Raw genomic sequence first — 23,858 nt, forward strand, 5'->3', positions numbered from 1 at the left:
ATCTCTATCATCAACAGCATCGACTTCCTCCTCTTAACTGACGTTGCAATGGCCACGCCCAAGATGACCATGGCTCTCGCTAGCCTTCTCCTTTCCGGCGCGTTTGCCACCACTCAGTATTGTGAGCATCCCTATTTTCTCAACAATTGCCGTGAACAGTTTCACATTAATTTACAATGACTGACTGAACCTTCTTTAGCGGATAGCCAGTCCACTGTCACTGTTGAGACTCAGCAGATCGGCACCACCACTTCCAACGGTTTGTTCTGCCCCCCTAACCATGAACCTCTCAAATCACTAACCCAGTCTAGGCATCCTCATGTATTCCATGAACTACTGCACCGTCATTGAGAGTACCCAGTGCCAGGTTTCCATCACCACCGCTACCAACGCAGTTGTTCCTGAGTCCTCCATCGGCTACTCTGCCTCTGTCGAATCGACCACTCAGGCCGTGTCCGTCACTCCCATCGGCGAGCCTATCCCAACCACTGCTTGGTCTCACGTTGATCCTGGTGTTCCTGAGCCTACTGTCACGGTGGTTTCGACTACTGATACCCTTGGCAGCCCATCGCTGGAGACCAACTCTGTCCTTGCTGCCACTGGCTCTACCGCCGTCACCAGCGGCACGACTACGGCCTCGGGCTCCGTCACGGGCAAGCAGCAGACCAACTCAACGTCGGTCATGAGCCATGACAGCCCTTCTGGCAGCATGACGGCTCCTTCTGCCCCAGACCGCACCAGCGCTGGAGTGGCTCTCAAGGCCATCTCTGGCGTGGCCTTTGGCGGTCTCGCCATGGTCATGACTCTTTTCATGTAACTGATCACTTCTTTCTACTACGAAAGAGCCGCGGTGCTTTTATCAGATTCGTCATATACATGACATTTTCGATGGAAATTGGCAGTTGGGACAGGTTATAAGGTTAAACCTGGATTTGCACATTTGGGAAATATTCAGTGGCATGGTCGTGATAGGCGAACAGGAATAGATTTGCTCTAAATGCCTTTAATTGTAAAAATCACCTTAACGCCTCTTGGAAGTGAGATAAAATATATGTTCACGCGTGAATTTCAATCCTTGCTTTGTCTCTTCTTCATGCCATACAATTCCCAACATTTGGCCTCATAACTCACACCATTATCTACCTAAAGGCATCAAAGTTCCTCAAAACAATAATTAATTACCAAATCTTCTATCTCCCCCATGCTTAGACAATAGATTATGAAAGGACCCAGGGATATATAAAATGAAACGCCCAATGTACATACATACACTTCTAAGCTTCGGTTGGGTGGCAAATTGGACAACCTCCCCTCACCTTGTCCCTCAGCAACCTCGCCTTCATAACCTTCATACCAACTGAATAGCGACTTCCCTCTTCTGGCCCATTTCCAAGATCAATGTCGTTTTGTTTGCCTTTGTGTAGCATTTCGAGCAAATGGCTTACGTGGAACGCATGCCCGCACACAAATCCCATCAATGCCTCCATCTCGTACTCTGTGAATGTCTCGAGACATTTTGCGCATTGCCCAGGCTTCGGGACGCCTTCAGACTTTTCATCCTCAGCAGTTTCTCCCTCATCAGTCGAAAGGACTTCGAATTTGATGCCTTTCCGTTGGCCTGTTCGAAGCTCATTCTGAGCTGTCGCAACTTCACTTCGTAAAACTGTCGCTACACCCCAACTTATGCTGTGTTGAAGTTCATGCTCCTTCATCATATGGATAAGTCCTTCTCTTAGACCCTGAATCTCAAGACCCTCCGGTATTCGTCGAACCAAAGTTATTGGGTTTATGGTCGTACCAACTTGCTCAAGGAGCGCACGAATGAAGCTCGGCTTATCCATGCTATAGTTTAGCAAGTCTTCCCACAAATCAGGATCGTCCTGCTCCTTCGCGAAATCTATTGCCTTGTTGACATCGTTTAACCGGTCTATAATGAGGTACAGTGCGCGCTTCATTTGACCAGTCTTGGAATAAAGATATACCAACTCATCGTAGTATGAGTGCTGTTCACACTCTTGGACGGCCTAGTTCACGAATGGTGTAAGCAGCTATCGAGTTTGGGATGGAGGGGAGTTAAACACCATACCTTTTCGAATCCATAAGAGGTCGACGTCTTCAAAAATTCCATGAGCAGCGGTCTATCATAGGTGGCAAATAGGCGGACGGCCAGATCCGCAAAGTTATCCACTAAAGATTGACTGTCCAGGATCAGCCGTTCGAGATTCTCTCCAGTGTGCTCTGCGATTCCTTGGCCCTTCCATAATCCACGCAGGTAGAAAAACAGGTATAACTGGAGATTTCTTGCTTGCAGCTGCTCTACGACAACTTCAGGCCGCACAAGGCCATGTTGAGCCTCATCAACCAGCAGAGTAATGGCTTCGGCGGTTGCTGCAACCAGTTGATGCTCGTCCATATACTTGAGTCGTTCGGGGGAGACACGTAGTCCGATGAATGCAGGAATGTCGTCTGCTACGGCGTCCGCAAGGTGGTAGTCACCGATCAACCGGAATGCTGAGTCTGCGTCTTGAAGTCTGATATAGCATCTGAGCGCATCACGATGTCGGCCACCAGCTTCGTACAGCTTGGCCAAGCTTTCTACGACGATTTTCCAATCCCGACCTCTTTCGCCATCTTCGACGCTGTTCTCACGAACATCGCGATACTTGAGCTGATTCTCCAACGTCGTTGTAATAGCAGGGATATCGAAAAGATCGGTTGGCCATAGGTCTAATAATTCTCTGAACCGAGGCTTGTTATTTTGTATATAATGTCCCAAAAGCACCTCATATATGGTCGTTGGCAATGGCGGCTTCATAGGCTTTGTTGGCATGTGTTTCGTGATTTCGTCAAACTTGTTGGCACCTGCAAAGGTCCAAACCCATTTCTCCCAGCGATCGGGAGTCGTGAGAACCTTGCCACAGACTTGGCCAGCCATCTCCCAGTCACCGTCATCAATCACTTCCCGGATCCACAGCTCACCAACTCGCCTCTTCTCCTTTTCTACAGCCGAGTACATGTTTCTTTGAGTAGTGTCTGCCACGGACTCGTCGTCAAAGAAATCATCGGCTCCGCCCGGGTGTTTGGACGGCGTAGGAGGCATCGCTGGATCGTTGATGCCATCGAATGACTCGGCCAAAATTTCAGGGTTTTCGTCGAGAAGTTCCCACGCTTGTCGGTACTGCTCACGCTCCAACAGCCACGTGAGATGATCAGAAAGATCTCTCTTGGTGGCTAGAACGCAGTCGTAGGGACTATGAAGGAATATTTTGACCCCTGGTTTGGACAATGTAGGGTGTACGGTAGGAACTCTAGTTCTGATGGGGCTCGATCGTATAGTGCCTGCAATGCTCCCAGCTTTGTAAACGGAAGCGCCATCATCACCACTACCTCCGCTCATGATACTGGCGCCAGAGCTGAACAAGGATCTTGGGTTAACCGCAACATTCCACATTTCCGACCCGATACCGGCAAGTGCCTCCAAAGCGCTCTTCGTTGATGCCACTACGGAGGCGGCATTCCGTGCAGGTAGGAGACACATGTGATAGTCAGCAGCAGAAAGCCTATCAACACGATTAATGGAGAGACTGTGCCGATCTACCTCAGCTTGAGACTTGAGATCAATTAACCTCAGCTCGGGAGGCAGAGCGTTCAAGCGTTGTCGCTGGCTGTGCTGTTGCTCAACATCTGCAGATGATGTGGAATGCTTCGATTTGTGTTTCTTAGATGCGTCCCGTGCATGTGATGGACCGGATATGTCGTCTTCTGCGGTATCGCCTTCATCTTCTGGAGAGCTGAATGCTAATACTAGCAATTGATTCTGGGCGTACAGAGAGATTCCAGAAATGATGCAATCTATATGAAGACTAGATAGCTGTTAGTATGATACCAATTGATAATTTCCAACAAAAAAGGTATCAAGATAAAAGGAGCCACTTACATCTTGGCTATTTCGGCACGCGCAATGGTTTTTTCGCCAGCCTGCTTACCATGGCCGACGCCTCCCGGGTGAACATGAATAATCCACATTGTTCCTCCCCAGCCAACAAGAAGCCTTTCAAAAGTCTTTGTGCTTGACACGGTAGGTGAAGAAGCAGTAGCAGCATCGTGAGAGTCCTCCGACTCATCACTTTCGACCGACTTCTCATCTATCCACTCGGCGCGACCTTTCCAAACGCCAGCCATCGTCTCCCATTCGCTGGTATGTGGTCGGTCAACGTGACCAATCCTTTTCCAAGCGTCTTCAATCTCCGTGTTATCGAGATGAAGCTTGGATCTCATAATCTTGGTTCCATGTTCGTTGAGCCATGCAACGTATTTTCCTGAGAGAGACCATTTGATAGTATTAATCGTTCCCTCACCAGAATGAAGCACCGTATCTTTTCCGCCACTATTCTTGACGCCTATTGTAGAAAGCCAGTCAGATGCCACAGCAGCCGCAGTGCCAACTGTAGTGGAGGTACTTCGACCTGGGCCACCGCCTACAGTGAGAATGAGTTGTCCTGCCCGCCCGCCCGATAAATATGTTCGATCTGACTTGTAGTCTGGTGACAAAGCGACTGCTTGTACGGGTCTGGCAAAGTTTCGAAGTTGAACATCCTTCAGGTCGACTAAGGACTGCACACAAACATTACCGTCCATCGATGATGTAGCAATATAGATGTCATTCGAAGGTATTTTAGGCACTTGAGGAATTTCCCTCATCCTCTTCGTTGCTGCTGAGGGAGAACTTTCAGATGGTCTTGCTGGTGGCCCAACTAAACCGGTCTGTGCTCGTTGTATCATCTCGGCTTTTTCGTCTGGAAGGGGGGGAGGATACGGTGATATCGATATGCTAGTAACGGAAGCTGAGTGCGCATGATATACTCGTAGAGTATTGAATCCAGGCAATTGGATGACGTGCTAGGCGGCCTTTTAGCCATATGAGCTGTGAGATGGTATTGGAATTACTTACGATGTTGCCATTATGCGTACCGACAATCTATATGCGTTTGGTCAGTAAGACTCGTATAAAGGTAAGCGGTGGTTGACCCGTACCATCTTGTCGCCCGCGACTAGACAAGCGCTGGTCGCGTCGCCATTGCGATAGACTGCGCCGAGGTGTTGGGTCAGTCTCGTTGATTTCAACAGTGGTTCCTCGTCGTCTTCCTCCTCCTCCTCCTCCTCTTCTTCTTCTTCGTCGTCATCATCGTCGTCTTCCCCCTCTTCTTCTTCATCGTCCTCCTCTTCGTCATCCCCATCTTCTTCCTCTTCATCGTCTTTCTCGTCATCGTCATCGTCCTCCTTGCCCTCTACCTTGGCGCTTGGCTTGCCAGCTTCGTCACCGCCATCTTTCCCAATCGCACCGCTCTCAACACTCTTCTCCGCCATTTCAGTCGGTCTGTCCTCAGACTTCTTATTCTTTAACGACCCTGTAGAGAGGGACTGCGCATTGTCTCTGTCTTCCGTCTCGTTGGCTGCCGTGGAGCTGTCGCTGGGCGCATCGGGTATTGGTAGAACTTCGCGAAGCTCTGACTGCTGGGGCGACCGTCCTGTCATGATGGCAATAGAGCATATGTCATGCTGGATCTCCAGCGGTCCTTGGTTCAATTCGGGCTTTAGAGCTTGCAGCGCCCGGCTGCCGCTCAATAGAGTGGAAACTGGAAGCAAAGCAAGGCGGTGATGATGCTGCTGCCAGGATGCCAATGCAGGTACTCCGCAGTTTGGGTACCTGATGGGCAGCTATTGATGCCGGGTCGCATCTACGTCACGAGCTACAGAGAGCTATGCCGCTAGTGCTTGAGCCTTAAGGGAGCCCGTCGTTTAGTGGTCAGCGCCCTGAAACAGGCTGCCTATCGATCCAACGCCGGATTTTCAATCGCAGTCGACCCCACCAAAGCTCAACCACCAACCACGCGCCGACACGCGAATATTCCCATCTTCAGATGCTTCAGAGTCAACAAAAAGAAACATACATGTCCTGACAAGAATATTAGCCGCACGCTTAGATTGCAGCCGTTGCATGGGATACAATGCCTGGGCCGAGCTCCAGCAATCACTAAGTGGGCGGCAATATTGACAAATCGAAGCCATTGCCAGCCGGCGTATGGAGTTCATCGTCCAGCATGGCAACTGTTCAATCTCTAGGGCTGCATCAACCGGCAGGGCTTCGGCATGCTATTGACGAACAGCTGCTACCTCCAGATCCGCCTGCTTCGTCTTATTCCTGGGAGATTTTTACCGATGACGGGGATGGAAGCCAGGTAGAGGACGAGTTGCTCACTACCGACAGATGTGTGGTTTGGTGCCGTGGGGGCATTTTCCGCAAATCGTTCAAATTCGATCTCGAAAAGGAATCTATCACACAAGCCCTTCTCACATATTTTCCAGCCTCGGAAGATGGAGGCGGTAACCGCAAGGCTTCTGGTGCCGTGGGCCAGCGTCCTGTAGCCCTTGAAAAGGGCTTGGTGGTCTTTCTCAAAACCCAGGCCCATATCTACATGCTATCGGGGACAAGTCACGTAGTCCACATGCCGTTTGAAGTTGAATCAGCCTGTGCCGCCCCTGTTGGAGTTCTCATACAGACGAAACAAAAGGCCGAGAACTTGGCGCCGATTGCCTTGAAGTTTCCTCGGGTTCCGCCCAACTCTTTCGTGTCGTCTCAGCTGACTGCATTCGGAGGCTCTCAGCAAACTGCTTTCTCCGTGGAGGGCCTCGGAAATCCCAAGCTGCTACCGGTAGGACTGAATTTGACGCTGGAAAACATGTGGGATGCGCCGTTAGAGCAGCCTGAATCTCACTGGCCTCGACTTGTGGCTCTCACCGATCCGTTGTTAGACATCGGGCTTGTTGTGACAGATGCTGAGAAAGCGACGTCAACTCGAAGAAATAGAAATAAAGCTTCAAAGATGCATGGCTTTCTCGATCCCGCTGAAGAAATACTCTACGTTGAGAAAGTCGTTATCCCTGGTACTTCCCCTGAACATCCCCATGAGCCTCTGATACTTGGCGTCACCATCAACCGCGAGGCTAATGCCTACACAATCTGGAGGTTGTCATATTTGGAACATGAGGATCACTTCATTAAGCGTCACGCAAGTCCAAGCACAAAGGCGTCTCGACGTCGAAGCTCCATGCAGCCTGGATTTGCTAGCGGCGCATCTACCCCGGTACAAGCAAATCATCGTGACAGCTTTGGCGCACCGCTGCCAGGGAAGCGATCACGCAAAAGCGAAAAGGTCGAGAAACCGCTGGATTTGTTGGAAAGGCAAGATATGGAAAGTTCTGGAGTTGGGCGGAGGAGCTCACGCAGGCTGAGTTCAATGCTAGCTCGTGCAGATCTCTCGGCCTCCTACGACAGAGCAATCTTCCCAGACCAAACATCACTTCTCAGTGGTGTGTCTTCCAAAAGACATGATTCTCTTGGTAATCATGGCCGTTCCAGCTCTTCCTATATTCACCAGGTTCATCATAGCCTCGGGAGTTTGTTGGAAGCTCCATTAGATGGCGGCTTAGATGATCGCCTCCAAAATATACGGCTTGATGACCGTGAATTTGACGGACTGCAACATGAAATGCTCTTCAGCAAAATCCATATCATACCGATAGATAGCTCAAACGTTCACTATTCACCACTCGGCGGCATTTCTCGGAATCAGGCGAAAGTTTTTGTTCTTGCAGCCCCTCCTTTTGCTACAAATGATTGCCATACGGGCCAATTGCTTATAGGTATCCAAGAAGTTATGGAGAAACGCCTCCAACTGGTTACTTTTTCTCTCAAACTACAGCAAAAGACTGTTGTTACCTCTGGGCGTAAGGTGTCATCTTCCACGATTGCAGTATCAGTTTTGCCAGGCGAATTACGGAGAGCGCAAAACGTGGTCGACTCATGCAAAATAATCGATGGAGACCAGTCTGCAATCCTTGTGCTGTCGGAATCCATGGACGGTCGACATGAGCTGAGCACTCAGGCACCCTGGAGTGAGATGACAAAACTCTCGCTTTCTCTCCTTTTTGTCGACGACACAAAGAGTCTACAGTTCCGTGGAAGGGCAGTCGACAGAGACGTCAGGCAGCGAAAGAGCGAAATCATAGATCTCACTAATGGCAGTATTGTGGGCGTCTGCCACTCCAGGCATCGCGGAGTGGTCGACGTAGTTGACACGCAAGGACGTCTCCATCAGTTGAAAATCCAGCTGCGGCCATCTTGTGCTCCGGTGTCTGCTATTCTCAACATCTGCAGAAGTGTCTTTCCTGATTCAGTTGGAGAACGGATACACACAGGGTGGCTTCATGCCATGCAATGGCTCTGTAGCCAAGGTAAAGCAGATGGCAATGTGGAATGGTCTGCCTTGACCATCCTGCTCCTGGCACTATTCTTAAACCTCGACCGGTCAGAAGCCCGAAATCCCCCGTCTGAGAGACTTTCCGTTCGGAAGCGGAGGCATCCTTCCGGGTCGTACGCCTCCCTTAGGGATTCGGATGACTGGAAATCTCTTGAAATGGGAGAAACTGTAAACTCTCTTGGGTGCCCAGCCTGGATGATCAATCGCGGATGGCAATGGGTCATTGATGATGAAGAGGAAACCACTTCTCAAAACATCACCCAGGGTCTCGGCACAAAATTCATTTCTAGGCATGTTATTCTGGCCAAGGAATATATGGGTTCTTCATTTGGGATTAATGCTTTCGGGCCCTCCGGATATCTCCCAACTGCTCTAGGCAGAAGTGCTGAATACAGACGAAAAGCTGCTGAGGATGTTTTCATGGCTCTCCACCTTTTGTCAGAGGAACAGAAACTTAACATTATGTCCGCAGAATACCTGCCATCCGGTCGAGCCGATCTTCGTGTGATCCTATGCCAAATTGCTAGATGGTTAAAGTGGCACAACTACTCGTCATTTTATGAACTGGGGATACAAGAAGACCTCGACCCACGTCACGATCAAGGTATGGTTTCGTTATTATTATTTCTTAGACCAGCTCCTTTACTAATGGATTATTCATTACAGAACTTCGCCTGAAGCCGCCAATCTCTGAGCCACTGGCCAGGCCAGATATACTGGAATGGATTCAATCCCGTTTTATAGGGCTTCATGACCAACACTACATCATTCCAGCAGATATCTTTTATGCTGCCGCGCGATTATCCGAATCTGATAAAAACTTTGACAACCGCTGGCATTCTATTCTCCCCCGAACCCTTATGTTTAAACGCTTCTTCAAGCTCATAAAAGCAAACACCACAGCAGTGCAAATGGTGGAAGCTATGAAAGAGTGCAGCTTAACTAATCATGTCCTTGAAACCCTCCCAGAGGCTATTTTGATACCTCTTCAGGATGCCATAGCGCTCTGCCAACCTCATCCTCCTTCTTCCTGGTCGGATGAGATGCTGGAGCTGGTAAAGAGGACTGATATAAGCCTGATTCTCACCTCCAATAAGCGTCATCGTCCGGCCATGTCCAATATATTAGTGAGTTACTATTATTACCCCATGCTTTAGAGCAATCTACTAACAAGCAAATCAGACACCAACACATACTGCAAGTTGGGAATACAAGTTGCTCTGTGAAAGTGTTGAGCAAACAAATAGCCAGGGCTATGACGAAGGTGAAGGAACCGAGCGACAATCTGTGATTCGGGCACTCTTTAGGGACGACCGCCGCCTTCAAGAAGCTCGAGACTTGCTGGCAACTCATAAACCTAGAGTCGTGAGTCTGCCACAAGACCCAGGTTTGCCTGAAAGTGAATATCTAGAGAAGCAGAAAGAGCTGGTTTCTAGGATTGCCGCCGGAACCCTGGCTATTCCAGCAGGGAGAGGACTTCTTTTTTACAGCCTTCGCTTCCCTCTAATTACCCAGAAATTCCATATTGGCGGGTTCAACCTGAACTGTGTTGTCAAGCCTAACAACGTCACTGTAGGCGTGGACAAGACCTTATTCACAGAGGAGAAGGTTTGCTGGGGATTCTTCCATCAAGGTGTCGCGGCTGGGCTGGCAATTTCCCCACAAGCAAAGGGCATTGATACTTCGTGGATTCTGTACAACAAACCGAGCCAAGACATGAGCAACCGGCATGCTGGATTTCTGCTAGCACTTGGACTGAACGGCCATCTCAAAGGCGTTGCAAAATGGGTAGCTTTTAAGTACCTTACGCCAAAACATACGATGACCTCCATCGGCCTGCTACTTGGTCTCGCCGCGTCATACATGGGCACCATGGATTCTCTCATAACTCGCCTCCTCTCCGTACACGCTACCCGCATGCTCCCGCGAGGTGCTGCGGAACTTAACCTTTCACCCCTCACTCAAACGTCCGGCATCATGGGAATTGGTCTTTTATACTGTGGTAGCCAACACCGACGTATGAGCGAGATAATGCTTTCAGAAATTGAGCATGTCGACGACGAAGATGAAGAAGAGCCCCTGAGGAGTGAATGTTATCGCCTTGCGGCCGGTTTAGCACTTGGCTTCATCAATCTTGGCAAGGGAAACGATCTCAAGGGCCTACACGACATGCGTCTCACAGAAAAACTTATCACACACGCCACCGCAACAAAGAATGTTGAGATCGTACATGTTCTGGATCGGGCCTCCGCCGGTGCAGTCATGGCCATTGCACTTATCTTCATGAAATCGGAGGATCAGATTGTTGCGCGAAAGATCGATATTCCCGATTCGGTGCTTCAGTTTGACTACGTTCGTCCCGATATTCTTCTCCTGCGGACTATGACAAAAAATCTCATTCTTTGGTCTCAAATTGAACCCACGTTTGACTGGATTCAGAAAAGCCTTCCTGTTCCGTATCGCTCACGGCACAAACTACACAACACGACCAAGCTGAGATCATCCGACCTGCCCTTTTTCAGTATTTTGACAGGCCTCTGCTTTGCTATCGCTCTTCGTTTCTCCGGAAGTGCCTCCCCCAAAGTGCGAGATTTACTGTTGCATTATCTAGATCAGTTCATGCGTATTACTGGGCTGCCGGCAACGCCCAGAATGCATCCTGATGCCGCTCCCCTCTACGACGAAGAGCTAGCTAGAACAAATGCCCGAATGTGCCAGGATATTCTCGCAGTTTCTTGCTCTATTGTCATGGCTGGCACGGGTGACATCCCTGTCCTCCGTCGACTTCGGGCTCTGCATGGAAGGGATGATCCTGATACGCCTTATGGCTCACATCTCGCAGCCCATCTTGCCATTGGAGCGTTATTCCTTGGCTGTGGCACTGCTACTTTTGGATCCAGTAACAAAGCAATCGCAGCACTGCTGGTGGCCTTTTATCCGATTTTTCCGGTAAATGTTATGGACAACCGATCGCATCTTCAGGCCTTTAGACACTTTTGGGTCCTGGCGGCCGAACAACGCTGTCTTGTCGCCAAGGATGCACTCACAGGCCAAACCGTCTCTGTACCTGTACATATCAAGATGCGAGGCAATTCGTCTATTGAGTCAGTATTGTCGAGAACAACCCCATGTCTGCTGCCTCCTCTCGATCAGATATCCAGCGTGACCACTGCTGGTGGTCCACAATACTGGGATGTTGAACTTGACTTCTCAAACGAGGAACTCAGAAAAACATTCGCGCAGACGCATAATCTCTTTCTCCGTAGACGGCCACCGCGCGAGGGCACCTTCACGTCAACCCTGAGAGCGCTCGGCGAGCAAGAAAAGGGCGAGAATCCCCTAGAGTGGATCCTCAGCCTGGATGCTTTGCAAGATCTCAGCTACGCAGAGAAAGCAGCCTTGTTGGATGCCGGTGACGAACAGCAAGGTGGTATGGGGAGCGCCGTGGATGCAAGGCTCGAGATGGAGCGGGGCGTCATGGAAGGCGGCGATAGAGAGCGCCTCGAAGGTGCGAGATTGCTCTTCGAATGGGGCGACTCTCGCGATAACCTCCGCCAATCCTCGTTGACGGCCATGACGGATAGCCAGAGCACCATAAAGCCGGCAAACTCTCAGGACGAACCGAAAGAGGATGCTCCCGCACAGCATGAAGAGATAGAGGAGGATGAAGCGGAGGGTGTTTGGTGGATGAGAGATAGTGCTATTGAGGCTTTGAAGGGGAAAGTATGGATGGTGGCCCGACAACATGAGCAGTAGTAGGTTGGGCTGGAGTGTGTGGACGTTTTGTTATTGGAATGTTGTGGCAATTGAATCATGATCATGGTAGCGTTATGAATATCAGTGGCATATAATCAGGTAGAGTAGAAAATGATGATAGACATGCCTGAGAAACACGAGAAGTACTTCATGGTAATGTTTAGCCAGCACTCAAATGCTACTTTGATGTGAGCAACTCAGAGAAACCTAACGTACATAACCTTCACATTGCATCATAACACACAGCAAAAGAATCGACAATATTTAAAAACTTCTCATCATTGCACAAAGGAATAATTTCATTACAGCCCTGCTCCCTCCCTCAAGAAGACATCCTCCCTGTCCCTGTCTTATCCGAATAAACGCCATGCAATGCAAACCGCATCACTACAGAGATAGAGAGAGAGATAAGAATATAAACAAAACAGGGCCGGTCTACCGTTTTCTTTGCTCTTTGCTCTTTTTCATTTCCCCTTTTCTTTTTGGAGGAGCCTCGAAATGTGAAAATCGCCGGTTCTTTTTGGTGTCTTCAATAAACCCATCCCGTCCGTGAGCCCAAAGGTATGTCCTCCTTTGCCTCTTCAAATCTCGGAGTTTTAGAAGTGAGGCATGAGCATCATCTTTCCTCGAAACCACCCCCCTTCCCTTACTCAAAAAAGTCGATCTCTAGACGAGTGTTCGCTTTGCTAATTGATTGTTACGAATACATCTGCTAGCAGTCTCGGTACTTTATTTGGAGACAGCAGCGTTGAGGACTTGTGTCCTGAAGAATCCGCCCTTGGTCTTCTCAATGACCTGCTGGTAAACGTTGTTGGGAGGGTGGTTCATAATGACAGTGCCATCCTGGCTGTCAATCTTGGCATCCAGGCGCGTCTCGCGGATCAGGTTCACGATCCACTTCTCTCCATCATCAGGGTTCAGGCCAAGCTTGGCGCTCAGGTCCCTGATGTTCATTCGGCTGAAGATCTTGCAGTAGCTCTCGCAAATGAGGTGTCGGGCAGCGTTGACAAAGGCATCAGTGGACGCAGCCAGGAAGAAATCGCCGCGGCACACCTCCTCGGCCATGCGGAGAGCCTCACGAGCAGCGTTAAAGTCGTGGGCAATGTAGAGGGCGTTGACAAACTGGGTAATGGGATCAGCATACTCGTAGGCTTCCTGTCGAACATATCGAACGATGTCTTTGAGCTGCTTTTGCTGGACAGAGCTGTTGCGTGCACGTGTGCGGCCGGTGATAACGGCGGCAATCAAATACCGCAGGATCCAGGGGCAAGAGGTCTGAATGGTGTTGATGTAGGAAGCAGAGAAGAACATGTCCAGGATGGGTTCCCGGGCACCCTCAAAGTTGAACAGGGGGAAGAGAGACCAGTGAATAAGCATGGTCCGGTGGTCAAGCTGAGCTCGAGGGTTGTTGAAGAGTCTCGTATCGATACCCTCTCGGACGTTCTTAAGCTCATCAACAGCAGACTCCCAGTTCGTAGAGAGGATTTCGGAAGCAAGCTTTCCCCATGTAGCAGCGGCCACCTTGTCATTGTCGGTGGAGAGAACTCGGAACTGGTAGAGCATATCGGCAGCAGGGCCATATTGACCGCATCGGAACTGGAACTGTCCAAAATCATAGAGAGCATTTACCATCTCAATAGTGACCTAGGGGGAAAAAAGGAGACAACAGCGTTAGCATTTTCGGACACGCAAGGCATTTTCATTGGTTTGCTTGTGCCAGGATTTCCACCTACTCCGTGCTGGTTCTTGAGAAACTCCAAGTTGGCAACCTTGTCGCTTCTCAGCCCGTTGACGACCTCGTCCTGGGTTAGGAGGTTTGCAATCTGCTCCGTCGCCTTTTCGTACTTGTCCAGCTGTGCCAGCACATCCTGTCTCTTCTTGGTGTACTCGGCCGGGGCCTCAGCAACTCCGTGCAGCTCGCAGTACAGCGACGCTACGTAGTCCGTCATGTTGGTATCGTCCAGCAGCTGAATCTTGCCTGACAGGATCTTCTTGGCCAGCTCGGAATCGCCCTTCTCCTCGGCCTGGTCGCCCTCGAACTGGATAAGCGGGAAGAGCAAGTGACGGCTCAGGTGCGGCGCAACCTTGGGCATGATTGACGCGCCATCGGCTGGCAGGGCCTTCAGAATATCCTCCATGATGAGATTAATTTCGTAGGTGAAGAGTCTGACCGCGGCGAGGTAAACGGGGGTATTGGGGTGTTTCCTTTGGTCGGTCGAAAATGAGGAGGATTTCGTCGCTAATTCTGCAAAAAGGTCGCCTGTAAATGGAGGGGCAGATTTTTGGTGAATTTCGCGAATACACAAAGTGGTGTGGGGGGGTTTGCGCTTTTTTACCCGAATATCCGCCGATTTCTGTCGCCAAAGAACCAAAGTTTTGCGGCGCATCATGTGATCTGGAGATTTGAAGCAAAAAGGAACTTTGAAGGCTCGAAAGCAGAGGCGCAAGACAGCAACCGGGCTGAATTGAAAGCTCGTGCGTCGCTGGGACGGTGACTTTTCTTGTTTATTAGGTCATTCGGATCTTTTGCTCTTTCATTACCCAACGAGACGATCAAACAGGACCCTGTTGCAAGGATCTATCTCCACCATTAGATCGACTTTCTCCAAACTCGACCCGAATCACGAACTCTAACAGCGCAAGTCGTCGTTTACTATTGTATCACTACACTCAACATGAGTTACCTTATGCCTAGAGCTCTCCCTTTGAGGAGTGCAAGTCTCTATAGGCCTGCAGTACAGACGCAAATCAACGCCTTCGCATCAAGAACTCCCTTCCTTTCCACCCTCCAAGCAGCATCCATCTCGACAAAGCCCTCGTCTCGACAAAATCCCAACCAGAAGCTCAAGATTCCCCCTCATTTGCGTCAATTGAGTCGCGCTCCTGTACCTCCGCCAACCAAAACACCAGAAGAACTTGTTAGCCTTGGCTATATAGTGCGCCGCACACCTTCCGTCCAGCTGCCTATATACCGGAGGTGGCAGTCAGGCGGCACACGCCAGGTGGTTTTGATTAAGAAGGTCGACGGTGATCGTGTACGGCTATTAGAGGATCTAGTTGGTGGCCTTGGTGTCGCCAGAGAGGATGTGCGAATCAACCCAACAACACAGCATATAGAATTAAAGGTAATAATGGATGGACCTTCCTGCTAGCAATTAAGGCAGATGGCACAGTGGCTAACAACTCGTTTCTTTGTTCTAGGGTGATTATTTCGACAAGGCTAGGGGGTGGCTGCTTGAGCGTGGTTTCTAAGCCCGTGTATAGAGGAGGAAGAACCAAACATCTGAGACTGAGATGGTGAGCGTTGGCAAGAGATGACCTGAGCTTGACGCTCATTTGTAAGATGTGGCGCATTTTATGACTTAACATATATATGTACAACAAATTCAATAAACGAATAATCCAGGCCACCAAAAAGAGGTATCAGTGTATGTAACATCCCTACTCCTATGTACACAGACGCCGCGATGAGTCCGCGAGAATTCCGCCTTTCCAAAACCCGCTGATATTGAACACCTATGCACCATCGCAATTGTGATGGGTGGTTTAAAACAAACATTATCAACCCCAGACATAACATTTACACGTTTGATCATTGTCGACACCGTCAACTGTAAACCCTGAACGTAACCTCCTTCTCCAACCTTCGCCTCCTGCTTTTTCTTTCTTTTCTTTTCAAAGTTAACGGGAGGATTATCCCGCAAATGCTCATATTTTAGACCTTTCAAATAACATTAAAACGTTCAAATCAGGACTTAGCCTGCCAGAGTTGTGATTGTTGACAAATGCTGCAATAAGCCCTCCTTTGACCATTCAGGGCTATGCATAGATAGGGCCTCCAGCAGCGCCTGCCCGGTTGGTAAGAAGGCTCCAGCGGCTGAAAAGGCTGGGTTATTCGGATCTCTCGACTTTTCCACCAACCGCCTAAGCAAAGCAATCGCAAGGACAGAGATGTAGACAAGCTCAGGATCTTTCCTCGGCGGGGCTCGTCCTGCTCCACGACCAAAGGTTTGTTGTGGCTGTTCGTACGTGCGACTCAGATCTTGGCCGAGACGGAACAGATTGTTCGCCAGGCCGTTACCCGCATTCAACCAGCTCCTGACGAGATTTGACTCAGCGCCGGGTGCTAGAGACGCAAGAATTTCTGCTGACAACAGGCCTTGCATCAGGTATGGCTTCCGTACCTCAACGAGTGAGGGGAAATTTGCCGGTCGATCGCGCTCCCGAACTTTGTCTGGAATTGGTGAGATTGCCAGTGCAAATGTCCGAGTAAGAAGCTCGTGCGGAGTGGCGTTGGCAGCATCGAAAGCGAAAAGGTTTTTGTAATGACCTCTATTGGGCTCATCGCGAGCGAGAAGCTTTGCCAATGCATCAACCGCATGGGGAAGGTAGGTATGAACGCTTGGGTCATAATTGGTGAAGAAAAGTGTATCATTGGCCAATACTGGACTGGGAACCGGAGCAAATGATAGCAAGAACTGCAAAAGGCACAATGCCTGTTCTCGGCCGGGTATTTCGACCGAACTAGCAATATTAGAGAGGAGGACGACCACATCCTTCATGAAGTCAAGAGTATTGTTATGAGTTCGGAGAAGCATTGTTCTGGTGCCGAGATACCGAATGGCAGTGCAGAGAAACTTGATGACGGACTCATCAGCGAGTATATTATGGTTGTCGTTCTGCTCTCCCGGGAAAGACACGTTTCGTAAAATTGTTGAGATGCACACTAATCGATCGACGGCTCGGTCAAGTTCATATTCGTCGGTGCCAAAGGCGGGAACGTCCCGAATTGCCCATCGTTCAATACGGCATGCTCTGACAACCTCCTCGTATGGGGTGAGCTGGATGTCATCGGATACTTCTGCCGTGTGTTCTGTTAATAGCTCGAGCTGCTCCTCCGCACAATCGATGAGCGCATCCACCAAATCATCGCAGTATCGCAGCTGCAGGAAATGTGCCTGGTTCGGCGAGTGGGATACTGTCGCAAGCGTGTCCAGAGCAAGACGAACTTCTCCGTGTATGCCACTTTGCAGGCTACGCGTCAGCGCAGCTATATCGATGTTACCGAGGTCGTTTACTGGAGGAACAGTTGGCTTCCACCGCTCCAGCTCTGCGCCTAACAAATTCGCTGCGTGGAGGTCGACACCGCCATACGTGGAAAGCTCTCGCGCGCAAGGATTATAGCTATCCGACTTCTGGGGAGGCCGTGGCATTTGCTGCTCGGCATTCATGACACCGACCGGTCTGCCGTCGGCTGGCCCCATAAGCATACTTCCCGCCCGCGAGTGAGCTGGCGATGGTATTGAAAAGTCATTCGGTCCAGCTGGATCAATGCCGCGCGATAAGCTGTTCCTATTGTGGCCAGGGATAGCGTTTGGCTGCTGAAGCTGCTGTGGAGTTTGAGGAGTGGAGAAGCCGTTGACTGAGGGTTGACCAGATTTCACAGGAGTATGTTGCTGTACATGGGGCTGGGGCGGCGGTTGCTGTTGCTGTTGTTGTTGCTGCGGCTGCGGCTGCTGTTGTTGCACCGGCTGCATTTGACCCTGATTCATATGTTGAGGCGGCGGCGCCTGTTTTTGCGGCGCGGCTTGGTTTGCAAGGTTCGCTTGTTGCTGCTGCATCATTCTCTGCTTCTGCTGGGCTATCCAGACCTCTTCAAACTTGGACAAATTACGCTCGTAGATCTGTTTGAGCGAAAAGGGAACGTTAGGCTGCTGCGCCGGAAGTCCCATAGCCTGAGCGACATGGCCCCAGCCATTGGCAACGGTCACCGACTTCGAACCGCCCTTTTGCTGAACAGCTTGGAACAGAATCATCAGATTGACCAGGCGGTCCCCGATCATGGGATTTGGATCTAATGGAAGGCCTTTAGCATTCATAAGCCCGGTCAAATTCTTCATGAACTGTTCTCCGTTAATGCTGCCAGTTGGTCGGTGTTGAGGTCGCATCGGTCCTTGAGGCATCTGGCCATTTGGTACGCCAGGCATCTGCGGCTGCTTCGCCATCATTCCGCGGCCCATGCCTTGAGCCTGCATTTGAGCCTGCATTTGCATGTTGCCTTGGAGTTGCTGTTGGAGCCGCATCTGATACGCGGCCATTTTCTGCCCTTCAGTCAAGTTTTGCGGTCGCTGTTGCTGTTGTTGAGGTTGTTGAGGCTGTTGCTGGTGTTGCTGTTGCTGTTGCTGTTGCTGTTGAATCTGCTGCTGTTGCTGCAACTGAGCATACATGCCAGCTGGCATTTGGCCCATGGGTTGTCCCATCTGAGCCATTTGTTGGGCCATCATGGGATTGCCCGCCATCGCATTTGGATTTGGTGATGGGCGCGGATTCGATGGGGACTGCGCGAAAGCCGGGTTGTAGCCTTGAGGCATGTTCTGCATGTATGGATTCGGCTGGGGTGTGCCATGTTCCGAGGTGATGGGCGACGTCTGAGAAGCAAACTGCTGAGCGCCCGGGGAAAACGGGTGAGGCGAGGCCGTCGCCACCCTCTGAGGGACACTACCTGGGCGCATCTGGTTGCCCATGATGGGCGAGGGGCTTGCGTTAGCCGAGCCGTTGGTCTGGAGGTGGGAGAATTGGCCAGCATTCTGCTGCGGCATAGCGCCAGGCTGGAAGCCGGGGAAGCTCTGCTGCTGCGGCGTTTCGGAGCGCGACGTCGGAAGCATGCCCGGATTCTGCCTGGGAGAGCCGGAGATGGAATCCTCACGGGGCCGAGGCCGCTTTGATGGAATGACAGAATTGGTCTGGTAGACCTGAGATGCCTGGTAGCCGGCGGGCGAGGCGTGGCGCATCGGGCCGTTTTGCAGGGCCATCTGCTGTTGATTGGAAAATTGGGCGGCCGGATTGAACTGGCCCGGGTTGGCCATGAAGGCAGAAGGATCCATCATGGCACTGGCAGCGCTGGGGTCATTCATGTGCGGGAAGCCGTTGCCATTGTGGTTCGGGACTGCGTCGTTCATCCAGGTGCTCATGGCGATGAGCCCGACAAGCTGTGCGCGGCGACGTCAGCGAAATCAGCAGGCACGGCGGCCAAGAGCCCATTGATGGGCGCAGGGATGGATGGAGACGGGGCCGTAACACGGCACAGTGGGTGGTTTGATGGACGACAACGTTGAGTCGCGTCGCGGGTTGGCGGAGAGAATGTATGTGTATGTGTGTGTGTGCGTGTGGTGTCGGGTGGGAAATGGCAGACAGCCAGACAAAGAGCGCTGGCTGGGGGGGCTTCGGGTGGGCGCTGGGCAGGTAGCACTAGCCATAGCAGGCTGGCCAGGCAGGCTGTTGGGCCACCTGCGTGCTGGGAGCGGCGCAGCAGGCGCTGAAGCCGGCAGAAACCCAGACACCCAGGGCCTCGAGAGGGGGAGCGGCCTCTAATCGAGGTACCTCGCGGAAGGGCGGCAGACACTAGCAAACGGACGTACCTAGTGATACCCGCGACGGGTCCGAGGGTGTCCAATGGCTGCTACTTGGTGCAGGAGATTAGGAGACGAAGTAGCGGCGCTCGTGTACGGATACTTTGCGCTGGGTAGGTCAGCCGCCGCGAGTTGGGCGTGTCGAGGTACCGGTACAGCCGTCCAGCCTATAAAATTATGGCCACCAGTTCCAGTGGATGTAGCGCAGGGGCAGCGAGCGCGTGCTGGAAGAGAAATTTTCGGTGCAGGCGTCGGATCAGCGCCGATGCAGTAACAAAGAGCCACCTCAGCGGCACCCACGCAGCGCCCAGACTATCGACAGCTCGGGGCAGAAGCGTTCGCTAGCCGTCGCGATGCGATAGAGACAACTCGGTATGTCGCCTGGGGGGCAGCAGAAGGCAAGGAGGTGCAGGCAACGTGAAGTGAATGGAGAGCCAGGTCTTACCTAAGGCGCGTTGAGGTGGATGACTGCGAGTCCTCGCTGGATTGGCAGATTAGTTTCAGGCCGATGTGAAATGCTCCCTTCCTGATATCACTAGCCTGTTCTGGATTAGCGCTGACCGGCGCGAATAAGCCAAGTGGACCGTCGGCCAATGGACGCGCTGCGTTAGTGTCGCGATAGTAGCCTTTGCTCTCCGTATTAGCAAAAGTGCTATATCTGCAGCTGATCCACTAACAAGATCGACCGATGCTGCTATCAGTTCCCTATTTTGCAGTCGGAATAGGATTTTGTCGCGCTCAAGTAGCCTTTTTGAGAGACGCAGCTACTTCGTCGTTGGTTGTGAATAAGACTTGGGATGAGAAATTCAGACCGCGGCCTAGCCAAAGGCGAGTACCTGCATCGCAAGCACCGCTAAACTGCTCGTTGTATCAATGAGGCAGCGAGCAGCAGTCTGGTATTTCCCCTTTCTTCTTCTGTTGGTGCAGAATGTATTGTGAAACGAATGCAGATGTCGTCACCACAAGTAAAACAGAGCAATTGCTGTGATCGATCCCCAAAAGGTCGCACTGAAAGCCAACGTTTTTTTGGACCACTGCGAATAGACTGCAGCCATTGCTTTTCCGGCTTTCACAGGCTATATGATGCCTTCCTCGTTTTCTCCTCGCTTGCTTCGATACAGCGATTGGAGGGCTCAATAATCTGGGTATGGCTGCATCCACCTTCAAGCCGCGAAGGAGCAGCATCAACAGGCGCTGACCATAAGCCTGCTGCGACGCAATGCTGACTTCAACCAAAACGACTAAATCCAGTAGTGAAGCACATTCTGTCGAGCAAGCGGCTCCCCTCGGGGTGCACTCTCTCCGGATACCACTCTAGTTCCAACAGGTGCATGCTCTCCCCCTGGCCCAGGCCAGTTTGCGATAAGACAAGTGAGAAACATGATCGCGGAACTCAACCACTGCTCCTTCCCGTGAAGTCGACATCATATCTCAATGCTGCCAATGCGGGTGTGTTGAAGAGGATTAGGCTCGACTCCTAGCTGCATCATTGCTTTGGCTCATTTGCTGCAGCTCGAAATGCAGCGGTACTGGCGTTAATGTGGCGCGAATGTGGCTCTGGTGATTTCATTGCCACCATATACTCGTATGCCACGCAGGGTAGCGAGTGACCGCGCGCACTTTGGAATCCAGAAAAACACATCAAATTCCGGGCCAAGCTCCTGTCCAGCGTGCCGAGCCAATGGATGTTGCATCGCCTTCCCAACGACTCAGCTTGCCTCCGGTGTTACTTTGTTGATAGGAATTGACTGCAGGCTGACCAGAATAGGTGCCCAGAGCGGCCCCACCACAAGCCACGAACCAGGCTTCGGCTTGTCCAGCGCATTTTGTTTGGCTTAGACGCTCGCTTCGCTTCAGTTGCTCCAGGCAATTCCAATTTGCGTTTCGCAGCCGCTAAGGCCTCGCAGCGGCATCAAAGCTGAGCAAATCCAGCATGAGAGAGTGGGCATGGCGCCAGCCTGCTCCGAGTCGACTGGGATGGTACGAATCCTGGGGTCGTCGTGTCGCCTTGTGACACCGTTTGATGCCGCTGTCCAGTCTCCACAGGGTCAGCCACCCCTGTCACAGCGCTCTGATGGCAGCGCCGCTGGGCCTTGGTCGAGTCTCTCAGCGGCCCCTCCGACATGACCGGTTCTCGCATCGTGATGTTTTTTGTCTGGCCATCGTGATTTTCCAAGGGCGAATCCAGGCTTTGACGAGCATTTGTCGCCTTTTCCTTTGCTGTTGGCGATCCGTCACTGCCTCCGTGCTGAGTATTTCACTGGCCGCTTTTGCTCTTCCCGACTGACACCAGCCGTGGGGGGTCCTCCACACAAGCTGGGTGAGGTAATCAGATCCTAGCCATGTAAGTGAGCCCGTGAAGCAAAAATGAGCCACGCACGGCAACGCGCAAAGAAAATGGCGTCGAGATCGAGCTGAATAGGGCTGGGAGGAGGGGAGAGGAGTTCATGAAAAGATTGAAATGGGAGGAAAGCCGGCGAGAAACGGGGGAAGGGGGGGTAGTTATGGGTGAGAGAGGCAGAAGGCCTAATAGCCTGCCTATAATCTGGTACCTGCCTCGGACCTGGGCCTGCCATTAGCTCCAGCTACAGCTACAGGTCAACGGTACATGTACCTACAACACAGCGCACGAATCTGGCACATAATTAAATTCTCCGCTGCCAGCGACAAACCCGCCCGCCGCCACTGAGAGCATCAAATCAGCAGTGTCCTCACTTGGAGTTCCTTCGTCATCCGCGTCGCGCCGCAAGAAACCTGAAGGAAGAAGGGCAAGTCTGTTTAAAATCTTATTTTGCCCCTAAGCAGCTCGTTTGCCGTGGCAGCGCTCCGCAGCCCAAAGGGGGGAACAGGTCGCCTCACTATATTCGCTCATTTTTCTCTCCCCTGGAGCCCGTTAACTGAAGCTCCTCACGCGGTCCTTTACCCCCACAAAGCCCAGCACGTATCATGTACGAGTACTTGTATGGACCGCCCAACCGAACACCACCAACCGCCTGCCCGGCTTGACGCACCATCCCCCCTTCCCTGTAAGAAATAACTAGAGGGAAAAGAAGAAAGAAAAAGAAAATTGGCCAAACGGCATGGGCCTTTGTTTGACAAGCGTGCGGATAATGGCAGACTCGCTCCGGTCGTTCTCGTGAGCCCGCCGCTTTAGTGTGCGTCTGTGGAAGCACCGTTTGCTGATCACAGCTTGACGGCTGTCTGTACGAATACCGTAACGGCAAGTAATGTATGCCATCATCTCTGTCACAAAGCGCGCTTTAATCATGACCCGAAGAGCCGATGGCAAAACAGCCACCAATCGCTTACCGCGCATAACGCAGAACCTTTTATATCACCTCCCTCTTGTTTATATTCAATCGCTCTGTCCGACCAAGGTTTCCCCCTCCTTTTTTGCACGGCGTCCTTTTGGGCTGGTCGAGCTACTAAGTTGTGTGCCATCATGCGTGGCCTGGGCTGGGCCTAACCACGCTCCCGCCATTCCGTTCTCTCGCCACCCACTTAATCAAAAGAAGCAAAGAAAGAGGAAGCGGAAGAAGAGGAAGAAGGGATGGGACGATATTAGCATTAACTAACGAGTTTTATCTCGCCGACGCTGCACCATATTACCTGGGCTGGGCCATCCATTCGATGCTTTTCCACTCGATTTCGAAACGTGCTACCGCCAACGGCATGAGCCTCAAGTTTGTCGGCAAAGACAGAGGATGCTGCATGATGCGGTGACATCTCAGAACGCTATGAAACAGCAGGCTGATTTCGTCATGGATCTGACTCACTGCCTGTCTTTTCTTTTCTGAGTTTTTTTTATGCAACCTCTCTGCGAGCTGCTCCCGAGGTGGAAAGTATAGATGGAGACCAAAGACCCCCATCCCGGCGCTAAGAAGGAGTTTTGCGAGCGCTTTGATGCTCCAAGTCTGTTGCTACATACAACCAGCCGAGATTACCTCCGCGAGGCCTCGCTTTTGTGCCCGTGTTCGCAGCCAATCCCATCGGCAAACCGCCGTCTGTATTCTCTGGTCGGTTCTCTTGGACGATTTTACAAAGAGCACTTGCTTGGAAGCGAATGCTGTTACATGGCATCCCGAATCCTGGCGATGGGATGCCTGGCAAGAGGCCATTCACCGTCAGCGGAGGCGTCAGGTATCATCCAATCCAAAGCACCACGACTGTCCTGTCACCAAACGTGCCGGCCAATTCCTGCACTAGGCACGCGTCTGCAAGCCCGACATTTGCCCATCGTCGAAAGAGACGGTCAAGGATAAGTGTCCAATCGCACAAGCCCCCGCATACCACCAACATAGCACTCCCGTGTCTAAGGGTTCTTCAAGCAGGCCCTTGAGCCTTGGCCGACGCGAACCTCACCGTTCTTGAC

General features: G+C 51.5%; 8 protein-coding genes across 8 annotated transcripts; 4 read left to right on the forward strand and 4 right to left on the reverse strand.

Annotated features, from left to right (window-relative positions):
- Positions 1–48: 48 nt before the first annotated feature.
- V8C40DRAFT_268059 (uncharacterized protein) lies at positions 49–817 on the forward strand (the record flags this gene model as incomplete). The annotated part of the gene is made up of 3 exons (XM_083219925.1): positions 49–121; positions 200–259; positions 312–817. The coding sequence occupies 3 exons, from the start codon at positions 49–51 to the stop codon at positions 815–817; spliced, it is 639 nt and encodes a 212-aa protein (XP_083070840.1).
- Positions 818–991: 174 nt separating this feature from the next.
- On the reverse strand, positions 992–5,713 carry V8C40DRAFT_250963 (vacuolar membrane protein Vps41-like protein). The gene is made up of 5 exons (XM_083217089.1): positions 5,035–5,713; positions 4,952–4,978; positions 3,938–4,899; positions 2,087–3,863; positions 992–2,024 (listed from the first exon to the last, which is right to left on the reverse strand). The coding sequence occupies exons 1-5, from the start codon at positions 5,533–5,535 to the stop codon at positions 1,275–1,277; spliced, it is 4,017 nt and encodes a 1,338-aa protein (XP_083070841.1). The 5' UTR covers positions 5,536–5,713; the 3' UTR covers positions 992–1,274.
- Positions 5,714–5,873: 160 nt separating this feature from the next.
- V8C40DRAFT_58479 (anaphase promoting complex subunit 1) lies at positions 5,874–12,261 on the forward strand. The gene is made up of 3 exons (XM_083223161.1): positions 5,874–8,925; positions 8,988–9,448; positions 9,504–12,261. The coding sequence occupies exons 1-3, from the start codon at positions 6,102–6,104 to the stop codon at positions 12,075–12,077; spliced, it is 5,859 nt and encodes a 1,952-aa protein (XP_083070842.1). The 5' UTR covers positions 5,874–6,101; the 3' UTR covers positions 12,078–12,261.
- On the reverse strand, positions 12,225–14,353 carry V8C40DRAFT_250967 (eIF3 subunit 6 N terminal domain-containing protein). The gene is made up of 2 exons (XM_083217090.1): positions 13,811–14,353; positions 12,225–13,721 (listed from the first exon to the last, which is right to left on the reverse strand). Exons 1-2 carry the CDS (start codon positions 14,213–14,215, stop codon positions 12,807–12,809), a joined length of 1,320 nt encoding a protein of 439 aa, XP_083070843.1. The 5' UTR covers positions 14,216–14,353; the 3' UTR covers positions 12,225–12,806.
- Positions 14,354–14,482: 129 nt separating this feature from the next.
- V8C40DRAFT_250969 (mitochondrial 54S ribosomal protein mL49) lies at positions 14,483–15,497 on the forward strand. Its single transcript, XM_083217091.1, has 2 exons — positions 14,483–15,202; positions 15,279–15,497. Exons 1-2 carry the CDS (start codon positions 14,753–14,755, stop codon positions 15,327–15,329), a joined length of 501 nt encoding a protein of 166 aa, XP_083070844.1. The 5' UTR covers positions 14,483–14,752; the 3' UTR covers positions 15,330–15,497.
- Positions 15,498–15,744: 247 nt separating this feature from the next.
- V8C40DRAFT_58507 (uncharacterized protein) lies at positions 15,745–19,570 on the reverse strand. Its single transcript, XM_083223162.1, has 2 exons — positions 19,496–19,570; positions 15,745–19,066 (listed from the first exon to the last, which is right to left on the reverse strand). The coding sequence occupies exon 2, from the start codon at positions 19,046–19,048 to the stop codon at positions 15,833–15,835; it is 3,216 nt and encodes a 1,071-aa protein (XP_083070845.1). The 5' UTR covers positions 19,049–19,066; positions 19,496–19,570; the 3' UTR covers positions 15,745–15,832.
- A 714-nt stretch (positions 19,571–20,284) lies between these two features.
- V8C40DRAFT_250976 (uncharacterized protein) lies at positions 20,285–21,021 on the reverse strand. The gene is made up of 3 exons (XM_083217092.1): positions 20,738–21,021; positions 20,437–20,631; positions 20,285–20,382 (listed from the first exon to the last, which is right to left on the reverse strand). The coding sequence occupies exons 1-3, from the start codon at positions 20,817–20,819 to the stop codon at positions 20,357–20,359; spliced, it is 303 nt and encodes a 100-aa protein (XP_083070846.1). The 5' UTR covers positions 20,820–21,021; the 3' UTR covers positions 20,285–20,356.
- A 1,529-nt stretch (positions 21,022–22,550) lies between these two features.
- On the forward strand, positions 22,551–23,198 carry V8C40DRAFT_58552 (uncharacterized protein). Its single transcript, XM_083223163.1, has one exon. It carries the CDS (start codon positions 22,714–22,716, stop codon positions 23,059–23,061), a length of 348 nt encoding a protein of 115 aa, XP_083070847.1. The 5' UTR covers positions 22,551–22,713; the 3' UTR covers positions 23,062–23,198.
- Positions 23,199–23,858: the final 660 nt, after the last annotated feature.

The sequence above is a fragment of the Trichoderma camerunense genome (assembly GCF_050948025.1).
Source record: "Trichoderma camerunense strain CBS 138272 chromosome Unknown V8C40scaffold_14, whole genome shotgun sequence".
Taxonomy (NCBI): Eukaryota; Fungi; Ascomycota; class Sordariomycetes; order Hypocreales; family Hypocreaceae; genus Trichoderma; species Trichoderma camerunense.